The sequence below is a fragment of the Bos grunniens genome, chromosome 14 (assembly GCF_055505025.1).
Source record: "Bos grunniens cultivar Pamir isolate PY7600 chromosome 14, Bosgru_T2T1.0, whole genome shotgun sequence".
In the NCBI taxonomy this organism is placed as follows: Eukaryota; Metazoa; Chordata; class Mammalia; order Artiodactyla; family Bovidae; genus Bos; species Bos grunniens.
Window position 1 is genome coordinate 1248369 of NC_141178.1, and position 18099 is coordinate 1266467.

The 18099-nt window shown below is 42.9% G+C and overlaps 1 protein-coding gene across 17 annotated transcripts in view; it reads left to right on the top strand.

The window, feature by feature from the left end:
• ENPP2 (ectonucleotide pyrophosphatase/phosphodiesterase 2) overlaps positions 1–18099 on the top strand; it is a 132810-nt gene that overhangs the window by 73815 nt on the left and 40896 nt on the right. For 6 of the 17 annotated variants that reach the window (XM_086335724.1, XM_086335727.1, XM_086335723.1 and 3 more), the window contains exons 9-13: positions 2160–2215; positions 7220–7285; positions 8525–8597; positions 13097–13252; positions 15459–15567. In XM_086335724.1, coding sequence (XP_086191850.1) covers positions 2160–2215; positions 7220–7285; positions 8525–8597; positions 13097–13252; positions 15459–15567 — 460 coding nt within the window. The remainder of the gene's footprint in view (positions 1–2159; positions 2216–7219; positions 7286–8524; positions 8598–13096; positions 13253–15458; positions 15568–18099) is intronic. The other 11 variants (XM_086335731.1, XM_086335734.1, XM_086335728.1 and 8 more) reach the window with 2 other exon arrangements.

The following is an 18099-nucleotide window of genomic DNA, read 5'->3' on the forward strand; positions in this document are numbered from 1 at the left end:
ACAGTCAGACACGACTGAGCACAATATCAGAAACGGACCTCTCTGGAATCTGAGGTGGTTTGGGCGCCTGCAGGATGTCCAGCACTCAGTTTGAGTTCATCTTCTTGCTCGTGGAGCCGCTGGCACAAGGCTGAATGATGAATGAATGAGGACCCACTTGAGTCTTCACTGGCCTGGGGATACCCGGAAATGCCGGCGTTGACTTGTAAAGTGGAAGATGCGGGCGTGCCTGCTAAGTCGCTTCAGTCGTCTCTGACTGATATTTAGGACCAACCCCCTGGGTGGCGCTCAGCGCGGTCTGACGTCCTGACGGCTCTAGTCCATCCCCGCAGGACATGGACGTCCCTTCTTTCATGCTGATGATGCCTGTCGGCAGCTCGGGCCTCCTTGAGTCTGAGAGCGTGTCTGCCCTGATAAGTCCCTCCCTCGCTCGCCCTGCAGCAGCTGTGCTGTGGGAGCCCTGGGGGTTTGCAGTGCTCCCCAGATAATTCTCCTGGGCCAGGCGTTCCCGACCTTCCTGAAACCGTGGCCAAACTTCTGGATGCTCTGCACCTCCAAACTGCCCCTCCCCCGCCTCCAAAGCAAAAGTTTTAACTGGAGTAAATAAAACACTGTCAAAATGTGGAGATGCTGAAACAAGAAAGGAGGGGGATCGCAACTCCTGGACCATTTTTGTTTGGTCTTTTGAAAACCCAAGCCATGCTTCTTTTTTCTGTTTGCCTCCTAAAGCGAAGGGGTTTCTTCTTCCAAACTTCTGTCCAGTGGGACACAGGCATCCTAAATTGTTTTCAGTGTCCTGAAATAACTCGATTATCTTCGTATCCATTATTGCATAATAATTAAGATGAAAATTGATCCAGTGTTTACCAAATGCTAAGACACCATTTTTAAGGACTTTGCACATATTAATTCATTATAGCTTAGAATAATCCTATGTGCTAGGTAATATTATCTACATTTTAAAGAAATGTTGAGGCCTTAAATAACTTCCTGGAGGATCACATGGCTGGTAAGCAACAGAAGCAAAGCATAAAATCCAAGTAGCGGTCCCCACCGTCAGGTTCTTAACTGCCATAACTTCTGTCCCCCACAGCATGAGCTAGGAAGAATATATACAGATATATATAGATATATATTGTGTACACGTGTGTGGTAAGTCACTCAGTTGTGTCTCACTCTGCAACCCTATGGACTGTGGCCCACCAGGCTCCTCTGTCCATGGGATTCTCCAGGCAAGAACACTGGAGTGGGTTGCCATTCCCTCCTCTCCAGGGGATCTTCCTGATGCAGAGATCGAACCTGTGTTTCTATGTCCCCTGCATTGGCAGGTGGGTTCTTTACCATTTGCGCCACCTGGGAAGCCCAGATACTACGTCTATGTATATGTATTTGCATATGTTTTATATCTATACTTATCTATTTATCTACATATTTTTGGCCACACTACGGGGTACCGGGGATCTTAGTTCCCAGACCAGGGATCAAACCCACACCCCCTGCTGTGGAATTGCAGTCTTTACCACCGGACCACCAGGGAAGTCCCTGAAAAGAATATTTTAGAAGACTTAATGACATGCTTGGGTCACCTAACTTATCCCAGGAACTCACTCCTAAAATTCCATTTACCAAAAAGCTAAGTAAAAGGTGCAAGCAGAAATCCAGAATAAAAAATAATCCTCCCCCCACCCCCGTTTCATTCACCTCTTTGAAAATAAAACAAGGCAAAGCTGGGTTCCGCAATCTGGGCATCTGTGTGCCAAATTGGGGTTCTCCTCTGTAGGCTTTCAACACTCAGGGAAACATACGGTCACTCGAGGTCCTTTGATGAGCAGAATTCTGCCATATAAGTGAAATGTTGAAAACAATGATCAGAAGGGACAGGTACAGAAGAGACTCGAGATGAAATAAGGGTTGTTTTTTTTTAAAGCCACTGTAATCATAGCAGAGCTTGAAAGCTTTTGCAGAGAATGTATTGAATAACATTTATGGAAAGAATAATTCTGACTTCCAGATGTGAAAAAAAAAGTTGCAAATATTGGGAGATTTATGGTAGGGTATGGGTACAGTTTAAAATGTCTGAGCTAATATACTTTAAAACCTTTTCCTTCTTTGACCAAAAGTCAAAACATGTTCTAAGCCTCTTATATTTTCCTCATTAGCTATGGATTACAGCCACGAAGCAAGGGGTGATCGCTGGGACATTCTTCTGGCCTGTGTAAGTTACCTCTATTTTGTCAATGTTTGTAAAATTACAGTTATGATTCAGTTTAAGAAACATTCATTCAATTTTATTTCATTTAAATGTGAATGTTAGTGTAGACCAACTTATGAGTGTTTTCTGACTCAAGACAACCCTCCAGGTACTTTGCGGGGGATCCTCTCTCTCTCTCTTTTTCCCTCTCAATTCTCTTTCCCTCACCCGTCTCTCTTTTCCCCCATCTTTTCTTAACAGAATGGAAGGAGGATTTTTCTCTTCCACATCTAGTCATCCTTTAGATTCTTCTGTTCCTGTTTGTAGATTTTTGGTAACTTGGCACCTAGGGAATGTATATTTCTCAAACCATTTATTGGTGTGATTTGAGTTATCATTTTCTATAAATGTATTACAACATTCTATATTTATTTTGGTTCATAATTTTAAAGATCAAACGTGTTGTTGAACAGCTGATGTAGTAGTCCAGAGATTGGAAACTTCAGACAGGAGACCAAGAGGAAGTCTCTGTTTCCCCCTCATTTTCTTACTAAGCTCCAGGGTTTCCTTAATAAAAGAAAAGAAACTGCTTCTCTTCCCCACAGAGGTGATGGGGCCGATTAGTAATGTTCATGAAACAGTCTTAAGATGAAACTTACCTAATAAAAGTGTCAACATGTTGATTATGTTTGAGGTTCCTTAGTAAGAGAAGGAATCTGTTTCAACTTTCATGGGAATTTTGTTCCCACTGAGATGTTCTTTCCATCTTGTTTTTTTTTTAAACCACCTAAAGCTGTTTCCATATTTGCCTCTTATGCCGTAACAAAAATCTGACTATTCTGTAATAGTAGAGTGCTGAGAGCAATCACAGGTTCAGATTAATCCAGAATGGTACCGTCTATATTCTCAAAATTCAGGAAGAAAGGTAGCTTTTTCAGATTTGAAGAGCTAAATTGAAATTGGGTTTGGTGATTTGAAGCTAAGACAGAGAGTATCTCTTAAAAGTCTCCCCCTCCCTTCCCCACCCCCCCTCCTTTTAAAAAGAGATCTTCTTGGCTGAGTAAATGTGCATGTTAGAAGTGACATGTTGATTTATCAGCTTAATCTTATGCATAACATTTTTTAACCCTTGGCAGTCATTGATGCTTATAGAAGTGATTTCTTCTTCTCCAGAACATATTTGGCTGGCAGAATGGAGAGGCACCAACAGTAGAATTAATACTTAGTCCTCACCCTTACCCCCCAAAACTGCTGCAGAGCTTCATTGAAAAGGCTTAGTGTTCTGGTTCTCGATGGTAATTTTCTCCACCCATTTCAAACCTTATAAGAAGGTAGCTTTTGTGTGCTCCAAAGACGCCTGTAGTTTTGCTTTGCTTCTCAGACTGTTCTTCTTTTATCTCTATCTTGGAAGTGACTTGGCTTCATTTTCTTTATTTTAAAAAAAAAAATGTCTTTAGAACTTAAAAAAAATGGTCACACTTCCAGGTATTTATTGGAATATATGTCAAGGAAATCTACACATCATCCATACTGAAAATTTTTAAATTTAAGCAGATTCAAACGATAGCCTTAGACCTTTGACAGTCATCTTTCTAACCTGGTTCCATCCTGCAACCTAGAATTAGCCTTGCTTTTCAAGTGATAGTATTTCATTTCAGAATCATGCTCAGCTGTGTCTCCATTATGTTCTTTTCTGTCGACTCGTGCTCAGAGCAGTAGTTCCCCTTGTGTATGGGTCTCAGATTGATTCCAGTCCCAGCTCTGCTGTGCAATAGGTTGCTGACCCTGGACAAGTGTGGTAATCTCTTGACAAACCAATGTCTTCATCTGTAAATGGGAATGGTAGTGTCTTTACCCTAGGGCATCACGAAGATAGAATGAATTAACAAATGGTACTTGTTTTCTTATGCACATTATCTCTTTCAACAATGACCAGACAATGGCTATCTATATATGACCTAAGGTAATTTGTTCCCCTTTAGCACTAAATTCCTCATCTAGTTCATCTTCCTTTTTTTTTTCCTATTTCCTTTTCTTCTTCTAACATGTCTAATGTTCTTAGTCTCATGAGAAATTCTGTATCAACCAGAAATGGTGAAGACAACTGCATGAATCCCTTTCTGTTTGGAGTACCCGCTTCCTTTGTCAGATCTGTTTGTACTGTGTCTGCATCAGATTTTAAACGTTCATGGCTCGGGGCCATGTCTTTTCTAGTCTCTGAGGCTTTTTCATAAATGCAGTCTTAGATCTACAGGGAAACTTGGAGACCACTCTGTGTGACTCCCCATGTCTGTGATCAGAACGCCGAGGCTTAGAGAGGTGAAGTGTTGTGCCCAGGGTCATGGTTTCAGCGGATACGGGAGAGCCCCACATGCTCATCTCACGTCTTACCACGGGCATGCCTTTGCCCAGAAAAGGATGATCACCTGCTTATCTCTCCAGGCAGAGAATGGTAACTCTTCCGTATTGGTTTTTTTTTCGGTAGGGGTATCTTGTATCTTTATTTATATTCACACAAATGCCTTGAATGTAATATGCTTTTAACAGATATTTCATGAGTGAGTGTATCATTTCTGTGGGCCTGTGAATCCAGAGCTTCTCTGGTGGTCCAGATGGTAAGGAATCTGCCTGCAATGCAGGAGACCTGGGTTCAATGCCTGGTTGGGAAGATCCCCTGGAGAAGGAAATGGCACCCCACTCCAGTATTCTTGCCTGGAGAATCCTATGGACAGAGGAGCCTGGCGGGCTGCAGTCCATGGGGTTGCAAAGAGTTGGACACGGCTGAGCAGCTGACACACACACACACGAATCCAGTCTATAACGATAGAAGCTCACGTTTTTTACTGTGCCAGACACGATTCTAAGTGCTTTACGTTGGTTATCTCTTTTAATCCTTACAACCACCTTGTAAGATAGCTCATTTTATAGAGCAACAAAAGGTTAAGTAACTTGCCAAAGTCACATCACCCATGTAAACCTCAGAGCTGATGTTTTTTCCCCTACTTGTCAAGTACCCCATCCAGAGAAGGCGTTTAAAGGGTGAGCATTCTGAGCTTGAAGCAAATTCTGTTAATCTGTATTTTTCCATTAGCATCAAGTGGGTCCATCAGAATCCATCTTTGTGACCTAACGCCAGTTCCGTAAAATAAAGCAGCTGGTAGGTAGGCAGTGGAGTAAGGCGCAGCGGAAAGACTGCGACACTCGCTTTTCTTTTAAGTTAGGAAAGAATTCAAAGTATGCAATTATTTTGTTCAGATACAGGGGATTTCTAAGGCTGAGGAATTAAATACTTCAGGCGATTAACCTGGCTTGGCTCTGCCTACTTCTAATTCAATTGTAGGATGTAATAAACACGATCACACTTCTTCAGCAGCATTGGAATTTGTGTAAATGAGAACTTGTTTTATGGTGAACATGATTTTGTTGGGCTGGTAGGATAGTTCTGGACCGAGAAGCGGTTAGAGAGAGGAATGGCAGGCAGGCCCAGCGTCCCTCCGGCAAGGGTGGTGGTGGGGGGTCGGGGGGCAGACTCTGGGGGAGGCTGTTGAGTGGAGCTGCCAACGCTAGCGGCCTGCCATGACTCTGAAGGGCTGTCTTTCCCCCGGCTAGCCCATGCTTGTGTCTACCAAAACTGAAAGCTGAAATGGCTCACCTAGTATCCCATAATACATTTTTAATAGTTAATTTTTTAGAGCAGTTTTAAGATCACAGTGAAACTGAACAGTGGGAGCAAAGATTTCCCGTATATTGGCTTGGCCCAAAAGTTCATTCGGGTTTTTCCAGAACATCTCATGGGAAAACCTGAGCAATTTTTTTGTCCAACCCAGTACCTCCATCCGCATCCCCACACTGGCACAGCCTCCCACGGTATCAACCTCCCCCACCAGAGTGGAACCCTGGTTACAAATGATGAACCTCCACTGATACATCACTGTCACCCAGAGACCACAGTTTATGTTAAGCTTCACTCTTGGCCACAGTCATTTCTACTATCCGCAGTTAGACTTGGGCTTCAGTTTAAATTTATTGTGAACATGCTCCAATGCCTCCAATCTTGGATGAGGGAGCAGAAAAGTATGTTATGCTTCTTGTTAGGAAAAGAATAAGCAAATTTCCCCATAAAGACATCACTCAGCTTGTGAGCATCTTAATGTAACTAAGTCATGATACAGTCCTATCATGCTAGCCGAGAGCTCTTGAAACGAGGGCCAGACTGAGGGTAATTATATTTCAACAGAGGAATGAGACTTAAACACAAAAGTCATTGTGGATGAAGATTATACCCTTTTTGTCAGTCTCATAATTATATGTGCCTATTCTTGATAGATTTTTTATAGAGCTAGAGGAGAATTTCCCGAATACCTTTCCTAACCCCTTATTTTATAGATGAGGAACTTAAAGTTTCAGATTCAACAGTGTTTCTTAAGTCATATAGCTATTTCGAGAGAGCATGGTGACTAATCTCGATCGTTAATGAAAAGAAGGACATTTGTCAGCACTTACTATTTGCTGAGCTCTGTGCATGCCTTCTGCCTGTCTTGCCTCATTTCATCCTCACAACCAGGCTATGCAGTGTGCCTAACTATCATCTTTATTTTACTAATGAGTAAACTGAGAGGTCAAAGAAGTCTAGAGGTCAAGAGAGGTCATACTAGCGGAAGGCAGGCTGAGGATGTAAGTCCTGGTCCTTGGTGGCCACAGCTAACGGCTTTACCCACTAAGTGGCAAGGGTTCTGAGTCCAGGGTCCTTTTGGTCTGCAGCCAAGCCTCTCTGAGCAAGAGTTCGACTTGACTGTGAATCAGAGTTTCCAGTCTTGTCTTCTGTGGCCGAGGCTGAGCAACATGACCTGTGGCAAATAGAAATGGACATTTAAACACTAATTGGAAAAGGGATCTTTTACTTCAGTGAAGTGAAAACAGATGGCGGTAAGTAGAGAGCCGTTGGCCTGGGTGCAAGGGCAGGCGCTCGGCAGGCTGCAGTTGGTGGCAATGCCTCCTAACCTCATGCTTACTGGTTGCCGCCCACAGGGTGATCCCCCACGAGCGGAGAATACTGACCATCCTGCAGTGGCTGACCCTGCCGGACCACGAAAGGTCTGTCCCCTCCCCGGCTCCCCCCTTCTTGCTTGAGTGTGTTTCTGTCTCGGGGCGGAACTGGGTGAGTAGCTCGATGGACTGTGCAGTTGGAGCACAGCCGAGGTTTGCTGTTGTTACTGGTTTTCCTGTTCTGAGCCTTAAACAACCTCCCTAAGAGGGATTTAGGGCACAATGGACGTGGGTTATCGAGGACCGTTTAATTATATGAATTACTCCAGCTGTTAATCCTGGTCACCACAGCAGAGCTCGAGGGAGTTCTTGGCTTTGGTAAATAAACCAGCAGCATCCCAAGAATTGGGAAGCATGAAGACTGACTTTTGAAAAGGTTTTATTTTATCGAAGTGTAGTTGATTTAATATGTATAAGTTTTTACTGTCGGAGAAGGCAATGGCACCCCACTCCAGTACTCTTGCCTGGCAAATCCCACGGACGGAGGAGCCTGGTGGGCTGCAGTCCATGGGGTCGCTAAGAGTCGGACATGACTGAGCGACTTCACTTTCACTTTTCACTTTCATGCATTGGAGAAGGAAATGGCAACCCACTCCAGTGTTCTTGCCTGGAGAATCCCAGGCACGGGGGAGCCTGGTGGGCTGCGGTCTATGGGGTCACACAGAGTCGGACACGACTGAAGCGACTTAGCAGCAGCAGCAGCAGTTTTTACTATGCACAGTGGCTCGCATGTGTGTCACACACACACACACACACACACTCCTTTTCATGTTCATCTCCATTATGTTTATCACAGCACGTTGGCTGTAGTTCCCTGAGCTGTGTATAAACAATCCTGTGTAAGCAGTAAGGACTGCTCATCCATTCAGTAGATAATAGCTTGCATCCGCTAATCCCAAACTCCCAATCCAGAAGACTGATTATTTTCACGAATGGAGTTGTTCTTTCAGGCTGCAGATTGCATGGCCCCGTGAACTCTCACTGGGTTCTATTATCTTAGGGATCAAAGACCTGAGTTTGCATTCAGATTTTCCTTGTGAGTTTTTATTCCTGAAGGTGGTAACCAGGTAGTTACCACAGTGGGGGCGGTGTAGAGGGTGGTGGGTGTGGAAATAATAGAAAACAACAGAAAAACAAACAGTAAAAAGACTTTTTCCTTGGTAAGACTAACGGCGGTTGGGTGATTCACTTGATTTGCAAGGTTGTTTTGGTAATGTATAGGGATATGTGACATTCTTTATTGTGTGTGGTTTGGGGGAGATTCTGAACCTTCCAATTTTCCCGTAGGCCTTCAGTCTATGCCTTCTATTCCGAACAACCTGATTTCTCTGGACACAAGTATGGCCCCTTTGGCCCTGAGGTTAGTAGCTTATCTTCTGCCTGAGAGCCTGTGTCCCTGGGCCACCTCGCCCACTGACCTGATTTCAGGATTTGCACAAAGTCCCTTGGCGTGTTGGTGTGTGTACGGCGGATACAGAGTCAAGGAACTACAAGAGTGAAAACATTTACAAGAGTCTCAAACACGCCTGTTTCTCTTACAGGAACTTCATTTCAGATTGATTTGGTACGCAAGCATATCCTAAACTTGGTGTTCATAGGAGGGCGTTCCTGCCTTCCAGTTGGTGTTCATATATTCCAGCCACTTGGTGCTCATAGGTTCCAGTCCTGCAGGCATCAGTCAGAAGACGAAGGACCGCAAAGGGCTGGCCTTTGCTGTCACCAGGATAGGAGTGGAAAAGAATCTAGAGATGAAACCTACAATACAAGGCCGTGCAACTGAATTCAACTCCCTTAGCAAGGTTGTGCGGTTCCGAGAGGATAGGTCAGCTCAGTGGCCTTTGCAGGTACAGGTAACCAGGAAAACACATTAGCACTGGACACGTTTTTATTTGGTAACCTTGGCAGAGGTACATACCTGTGAGAGCATCACAAGGATCAAGACTGTGGACGCATCCCTCACCCCCTAAGGGAAGCAAACTCTTAATTGAGACAAAACACTATTGAATGAATCTGTTTAGCAAAGCAGTGTGACACTCTGATAGCAAACACTCAGGAATCTTAGTAGAGCAGCTGGTTTGTAAGGTAGTATCCAGTAGAACTTCAGATTCAGGAAGTGGGAAAGGCATGTTGAGATTTTATTATGTTGTTCTTTTATCAAGTGATGGAAATTTTCCCAGTGCTCTAGCATAGATCATTTTAAAATATGATGGGATTTGGGAACCTAAATCTTTTAATATTTTAAATGTTTTCTACCACTCTTTCTTCCTGGGCTGGTGAGGTCTACATCAACATAATAAAACTTGATTTTAGATGAGAAATTATTTCACAAGCTCTTCAATGGTGGAAAATACCTCCTGTTCTCAGATAGCCAATGGCAGCACTGTTGGCTATAATTAAGTTTCCCGTGTTCAGCATAAGAATGACTAAGGAAATACAGATAAGTGTGTCTTGGCTTTACGTATTTTTGATCAAAATGCAGGATGTTTAAACAAAGGCAGTAAATACTGAGAACCATAAATACTTCTGGATACTTTAACATCAGTTCAGTGGTGGTTTCTTTAAGCACTGGAAGCTAGCAGCTATGTGAAACGTTCTTAGTTTGCCTTAAATCACTGAAGTCGTGTAAGTCCGATGCTTTTTCCTACTCCTTTGATGTTTAACCACTGTGCATGATTATGAAACACAAATGATACAGTGAGATAAACATCTGCATACATGAAACACAGAACTTATTCTTGCCAGAGCAAGCATGGCCGTTTTATCTTTAGGATGATTTTCCTTGAGATTAAAGTGAACAAAAGGAGCCGCATTTTATTAAGATGTTAAAAAAAATTAAAACCCAAGCCCTAAGCAGTTCCATGTGCCCTGTTTAAAGGTTCACTTTTGCTTGGATAATAGTATCCCTAAAAGACCCTGTAACAGAGGCAAACAGAGATGGGTGTAGCCATTCTTCAAAAGGCAAGAGGCTGGTACTTTAGGAGGCCTGCTCCAGTTGCCTGGCTGGTAAGTGAACTTGGAAATGGAACTTCTGACTCCCAGACCAGAAAACCATTAAACTTTCCTGTAGCACAGGAGATAAGCAAAGCGATCCATTAACAGCCGTGTTCAAACCACACAGAACATTTTCTTTATGTCAAAAGGTAGCTTTTTACAACACAGAGAAGGTATAATTCTTATAATTTTCATTTCCTTAAAACTTATAAGGCTTGGCAGTGAATGTTCTTTATCCACAGACATCTCTGGATTTCTCATATACATAGTTAAGTTATAATTACTTACTTGAAAGTGTGTGTGTGTTGATCGAGAAATGAATTAAAAGCTTTTTAAGTACCGAAAGGTGATAAACCATAATACAGGATGCTTTAATTGGCTGTAATGATGGTTCTAGGTTCAGGATTCTCATAAACATATAAATCTTTTTTTCCTCATTATTTCTGAACTGAGTTAGAAGGATTCTTGCTATATTGTTTTTAGTATTAATGCTTCTTATAACCGGGATATTCCCATATATCCACTGGGTAAAGCATTTATGATGAGATGTTGGAATGTACCTTCTGTTACGATAACCTGAGAACTTGATCATTTTCTTCCCTTAAGAGGAAAAGGGTATTTTCAGATTTCAACTAATTCTCATTTGGTTCTAGAAATCTTATTTTTTACTGAAAGAAACACAAAACAGTTTATACTCTTTAAACATGAAAGCAAAGCCAGAAAACCCTCTTTTATGTGTGTGTGGTAGACAAAATTGGTTTATCTACCGAAATCCATATCTCTCACTTGTCTTAATAGAGCATTGCAAAGACTATACTAGCTGAGAGATTATTGCTGAAATCAGTAGCCTGCTGTCTTTTACATCTAATGAGAATATACCTTGCATCTGAAATTCAGTCACACTGACCCAACCTGGCAGCATGCTGTGTGCTGCAGTACAGCAGACATGGTGCTTTCTGCGCCTAATATTTGAGTGTACCTTTTTTCAGGATGATTCGAGAGGTTATTAAATGAGGTGACCACACGTGGGGCTTGTAGCTCCAAGCAGTGACATATCGCTCCTGGTTTCGTAGTGTAATGGTGAATGTTCTGAAAACATGCTTGCTTTTGGTTTTTGGCGCAACCTTTTCCTCTTTGACCTTCTGTGCTTCTCTCCGTGACTCTTGGTTCGGCTGCTCTTCAGGCCCGGAGGCAGAGCTTTGGCTGGCTAGTTACTACCTTCAGACGGCAAAGTATCCTTCTGAAAAGCAGGGAAATGTGCCCCCTCTCCTTCCCATCCTTTTAATAACCTCAGGCTCAATCTTCTAAAGTCAGACTAAAGTATGGCTGGTCAGTGAAAACTTAGCTTCCGTCTACCGCTAACATTCGAAGGAGATACGTGCCGTATAATCCCTGGATGGAAACTCATTTTGACTAAATCCCCTGCTGCTCCTCTAACCCCCTGCAGCCGGAAGGGCTCGTTTCTGGAGTCTTTGGAATGTTGAGGTCTCTTGCAAATGGCCGAGGGTCTGATGGGCAGACTTGAGCGCTAGCTGAATGTGTTTGGTGACCATGACATGGTAAACTCTCTTTTTTCCTTTTGCTTCTCATCTCATGGGGACTTGGCTAAACTGGAAGCATTTAAAACAAACCAGCAAACCAAACCGGAGTCTGGGGAGGTGCTGTGTCCGCCCATCCTCTGCAGGAGAGAGAGGATGGGACGGCAGCGTCTCTGCAGTGCTTGCTCTGCACACAGTGACGCCGCATGGCACCCGCGCCCGGGGGCACACTAACATCGCTCCTCCTTTGCCCCTTCTTGCATCCGAATGATTCTCAGAACAGTCCCCCCGAGAGAAATCAGCTAGGGAGGTGGCAGGCCTTGCTGCTTTAATTCACCTTTGCACCATCCACAAATCAGGGGCTTGTTTTTCTCCAGTATTTGGAAGTCCCAAAAGGTTATCTTCTTTCCTCAGTTTATGTATCAGCCTTTAACGCCCAAGAGATTTTCAAAACAAGATGCGTAGTAGTCGCTACCTTCCAGACCACCACCAAGAGGGGAATTTCTAACAGAAAGAGGATAAGTAGACTCTTTCTTGATATAGATATACTAAGACGAAGAGATCTTGATGACTTTTTGCATTTTATCTAATTTTATGAGATAATTTTTTTAAAATGACAGTTCTATTTATGATTATTTCTTGGCTTGGAGTACCTCTCTACGAGAAACGTAAATTATCAGTGGGAAACTCTCTGCTGATTTGTGGAAATATCAGTATATTCATGACCAAGGAGGATTGTTTGGTATTTATGTTTCATTTCATCCTTGGTTTAAATTTTTTTTTCCTGATCCTTTCCAAGGACGGTGACAGTTGCATGGATATATTTGGTGGTCTGAACAGATACCTGTCCGAATCTGAATTGAAACTACCTCCATGAATCCCTCTGCACCTTGAAATGACTGAGTGATTAGTATTTATTTTTCAGCGAGTACTTTATAAATGGAGAGTTTTTCATAACCAAGGACCAGCCTCTCCATGACGCAGGAGTTGTGGAATACAGAACTCTGTGTCACCTTCAGGGGTATCCACAAGTAGGCTCCTCAGCCAAAAGAGATCCACACGACCAGATCCTCTTAAATTATATTCTTGTTCTCAGTGAAGAAGCTATGCCAGCAGCATCGAGTTCAATTTAGGAGGCTTCTCTCTGTAGAGTTCCCCAAATCGTCCCTCATACCGATTTCTTTTTTAATCACTTCAGAAGGAGTCTTAGTTTGCTTTTTGTTTTTTAACTAAGACTTCACTAACCCTAGATGGCAAAGTGTGAGCTTTATTATCTGACCCGGAGGGACAGACGGCTTCTGAGCCCACACATCTCTATCCGCCAGTACAGGAGACTAGTTATGGTTCACCTTTTACTCCGGCTAAGAGACCTAAGAGGAAGGTTACCCCTAAGAGGAGACAGGAAAGACCAGTTACTCCTCCAAAGAAAAGAAGAAGAAAAGTACATAGGATGGATCATTATGCCGCGGAAGCTCGTCAGGACAAAGTAAGTTTATCCGTTGTTCCAAAGCTTTGTGGCGGGCAGCCCTGGAGGTTCCCGTCAGTGCCTTGGTTTGAAAATCAGCTGAATGCATTTCAGAAAACATTTGGTGCGTCATCCTTGGCTTTGAGTCCAGAAGAGTCTAGTACTTCAGAGGTTATCACTCATGTGAAGCGTTCTTGAACTCTCAGCCAAAAACAGACACCCTTCTATTTTCTTTAGAGTTAGTTGCCCCCAAACTAGTATGAACATTTGGCTTGAACGAGTGTTAAGAGAGCTGTTGGTTTTGCTTGCACTTTTCCACAGAATTTGTCACAGTTGTTTGTAACCTTGGTTCTTGAGAACAACCCATCAAGGTAGTTGGGGAAATCCTCAAAGACAGTGTAGATTAGAACTCAATAGAGTACTGGATTAAGTTAGCGGCCTGTTCCGAGTTCAGAGGCAGTCTTAGGTGACAGACAGAAGGAGGTGAAGCGGGAGAGAGGAGACAGTGGGTGGGTAGAGGCAGGCGCGTCTCCTTGTAGAGATGTGGGCCGTGTGTTCTCTCTGCGTTACCTTCACAACAGCCTCTAGGTGTTACTTTTCCAGACACCTTCAGATCCCGCCAAGGCACTATCTTATTTATTGTTTGAACTGATCACTGAGAAGCAGGTTCTGGGTTTTAGCCTGAGTCATCTTGTTGACCAAAGAAAATTAATCTGTTGCCAGGGGTTGATAGAGGTTGTGCATTTGGTATTTCTTTGTTTAAGTGAAGGTCTTAGAGAAGAGCATGGTTTCCTCAGAAGCAAACGCCACTGTCTACCCTCCGTTAGTCAGATTATGCTGCATACATCGCTCTGAAACTTTCACTTGTGACTTACTCCTTGGGACAGAATTTGAAATACTGACTTCTGTCATAAAGGAAAACAAATTTACACCTTGACTTTACTGATGACATGATATGAGGAAAGATCTTGAGTCCTCTGAGAAGATGCCAATGGAAGATAATATTATGTGTCTGAGGAACGATGATATGCGGATCCCTTCTGTTCTTGTCGGAGACATCTTGAGTGGATGTGTGTGAATGTAGCTCAGTTGTTGGAGTCAGCTAAAGTTCTGTCAGGGGTTTGGCTGATGGGGTGTTTCTTGAAAATCTTTCTATTGCCCAGAGCTTCGAGGGACATCCCCAGTACCTCTAATACGTGGAGGCATTCATGCTATGGGGCTTCCTTAGTGGCTGAGACAGTAAAGACTCTGCCTGCAATGCAGGAAACCAGGGTTCAATCCCTGGGTCAGGAGGATCCCTTGGAGAAGGGAATGGCAACCCACTCCAGTATTCTTGCCTGGGAAATCCCATGGACAGAGGAGCCTGGCGGGCTACAGTCCTCAGGGTGGCACAGAGTCGGACACGACTGAGCGACTAACTGTTTCACTTTCATGCTGTCAGAAACTTCCATTTGAAGCAAGAGCATGAGAGACGAGTTATGATTCTTACGCTTTGGAAATGTTCTTTGGAGAACTGAGTTTTCATTTTTCATTAGGCTGAATAAGAAAATTTCTAGAATAAGGTCAGTGATTCACTTCTGTTTAAGTTTGAACTCTTGTAGATTTGTATTTTACTCATAATCAGCCTGAAAGGGACTAAATTGAGAAGGAGTAGCTTGTTTCCTGAGAGAGGCCCTTCTCTTGAGAATCTATTGTCAGAAATTGACAGTTAAGTTTTTTTTGGAACACTAGATGGGTCTCATCGTGTTAATGATGCTCTAGTTCGGCATCGTTAGTGAAAGGTTACCATTTAACCTCAGAGCTGCTTTTGATTCCCTTGGCCTCCATCTTCTTTCCATGGTTCAAAGCCTAAGTGATTTCACTCAGGGGTCAAGAAGCTTAAATTGTCCATCTGATTTTCTGCTCACTCTCAAAAATTCTTGGATGTAAAGAACATTGTTATATTTTAGAAAGGCCATTTTATTTCTAAAAAGAGAATTGCCCTTAATATTTAAATTTTTGTATCAAAGAATCTTGAAAGGGATTGGATGAGGAGAGGTTTAACTTTCCTTAAAGAGAACAACTACAAGTGCTTAGACCAGGTTTCCATTTAGAATGACAGGAAAATCTCCCTAGACAAAGCTCTGCCTCTGGGCCTGAAGTTTCCTTTCCAGCATGTTTAGAAGATCTTTGAGATACTGAAAGGAAAAAAAAAAACCTTCAGGGACTAATTTGCTCCTTTTTCCAGATGACGAATCCTCTGAGGGACATTGACAAAACCGTGGGGCAGTTAATGGACGGATTGAAGCAACTGAAGCTGCACCGCTGCGTGAATGTCATCTTCGTTGGAGACCATGGTGAAACTTTCTTTCTTTATCTAAATAGATAACATTTCTGATGGTGTCGGGGAATCCCAGAAATCCCAGGTTGTATTCCACTTCTTCCTTCCCCCTTTCTTTAGGATGGGGAAAGAAATTGGACCGTGACTCAAAACTATGAGATGACCTGAGATAACCCTTGTGTTCATGTCAATCAAAACCAGGGACTTCCTGTCCTTTCTTCCAAAATCTGTCTCTTATTAAAAAGTTGCAGGGCATTCCCTGGTGGTCCAGTGGTTAGGACTTGGTGTTTTCACTGCTGGGCCCAGGCTCACTCAATCCCTGGTCAAGGAGCTAAATCTCATAAGTCTCGCAGTGCAAAAAAAAAAAAAAAAAGAGTTGCAGACAGTTCCCTTGTGATGGTAAGAGTTTCCTCTATGAATATGACATATCATTGCCAGTCACACCCTAAAAGGAGCTCACATGATTCACATGGCTAAAAAATCTAAACATGATGAAAAGGTGGAGACATAGGCTTCTGCTATAGAAGTGGCATATAAGGGAAATTATTTCCCTGCATTCACTGAGTGAATTCTAGACCCAAGCCAGAAGACCCTGTTTCAGCAGAGATGACTGTTAAAGAGAGGAAGAAACGGTTTAGGAAGCAGTTTTCTAAATCACTGTATAAAGGAGAAAAATTCATGGATCAAGAGCATCATAAACATTGTATGTTGATAGAGCTGGGGGAGGGATGCATCATAGAGCATTCTTCACAGGTTTGCAGGCCGAGTGCCAAGAATGCCTCCTGCATTCCAGAACTAGCAATTTGAGACCGTGACTCTGGAAAATGGGCTGCTCCCTTCTAGGAGGGTTTAGAAGAAGAAAATTGGTTGAGCCGGTGGTTCTGTTAAGATTGGGCAAATAAATCTCCCCAAACCGCTGCTCTGGGCCTGAAGTTTTCTTTACAGAATGTTCTAGAAGATCTATGAGAATTAAAAAAAAAAAAAAAAAAAGAGCCCTGGGATTAATTTGCTCTTCTGCAGGGACTAAACATGACTGTCTGCAGAACCATGCCCCACGAGTTTGACTTGGTGGAGAGCTGCAGAGAGGATAGAGAATTTGGAGCCTGTGACACAGTTGATTCAACTTAACTCAGAGGTGTCGAGGACATTTGGTCACATGGTGGAGCCAGATGTCTAAGAAGTAGATGGCTTCCAGTGAGTCACCACTGGAGCCTTGTAAAAGTCTTGGCTAGATAAAATTCGTGTCTTGCTGGTGGGAAGCCTTCTGAAATGGCTTAGCTTCTCTTTCTAAGAAGGTAACATTGTCTGGCGTTTCAGAGTCCGAGCTTTGGAGTGAGAATGGGTTGCATTGGAGTTCAGATTACACTGTACCACTTAAAACGCTCTCCAGCCTCCTCATCTGTAGGAGGCTATTCTACAGCCACCCCACATCCAGAGTTAGCCTGGAGGGTGGAGGGTGATGATGCTTGAGAAGCACGTTGAAAGCAAGAGAGATGCTTCACCACTGGGGTGGCTGAAGTGACTTAGAAAGGGAGCAAATGGAAGATTGTTCTAGTCTTCCGTTCACATATACTTAGAGACTTGCCCTTCCTGGATGAACATTATTGTTTAGTCGACATTATACGTGAGTGCCTGCTCAGTGGCTCAGTCGTGTCCAACTCGTCCAACTCTTTGGGACTCTATGGACTGTAGCCCACCAGGCTCCTCTCTCCATGGAATTTTCCAGGTGAGAATACTGGAGTGAGTTGCCATTGCCTTCTCCAGGGGATCTTCCCGATCCGGGGATTGAACCTGTCTCTTGCGTTGATAGGCAGATTCTTTACCATTGAGCCACCTGGGAAGTCCTTAGTAGACATTGTACTAGAGCATATAGCTGTTTATTGTTTGAATTTTTCTTCCAGAGATTTTAAATGTTAAAAGGCAAATCTATAGGCCTTGTGCTATGTTGGGATGTATTTTTCTATCTATATTTTAAAGCAGTCTGGGGTATTTTTAATTTTTTTTTTCATAAGGATTGTATACATAGATTCTTCTTTGAAGATCATGGTTACTTCCTTCCAGTTTGTATTAAAAAAAGGAAGGGGCCTGAATCTGGGATCCCAGAGGCGATAATTTAAATTTTACTAGATCAGGACCACTCTATATTTATTTATTCCAGAACCTTAGGGTATCCTTTAAAAAATCATTTATGTTCCCCCTCTTAAAGAATATTCAGATAGTGGATTGTACAAAGCAATATATTAAACCTTTCTAGCTTCATCTCATCTCGTAAATTCTGAAATGACGATAAAGTTCTCTTCCAGCCTCCGTGATTTGTCATTCTAAAATTTGAGTTTCTTTTTATTTATTTATTTTTTATCATTGATCAAGGAATTTTTTTTCTGATGAGAGGCAGGTAGCAAATCATTGGTGGGCAGATAGTATTTGTTGATTTAAGAAACTCACCACCTAGACCCTTTTTGTGTTCTCGTTGCTGGCTTCAGCTGAACTGGTTGCACTGTCTACGCGTTATTTTGTTTTTCAGTTTGGGTGGTCGCTGGGATTGACC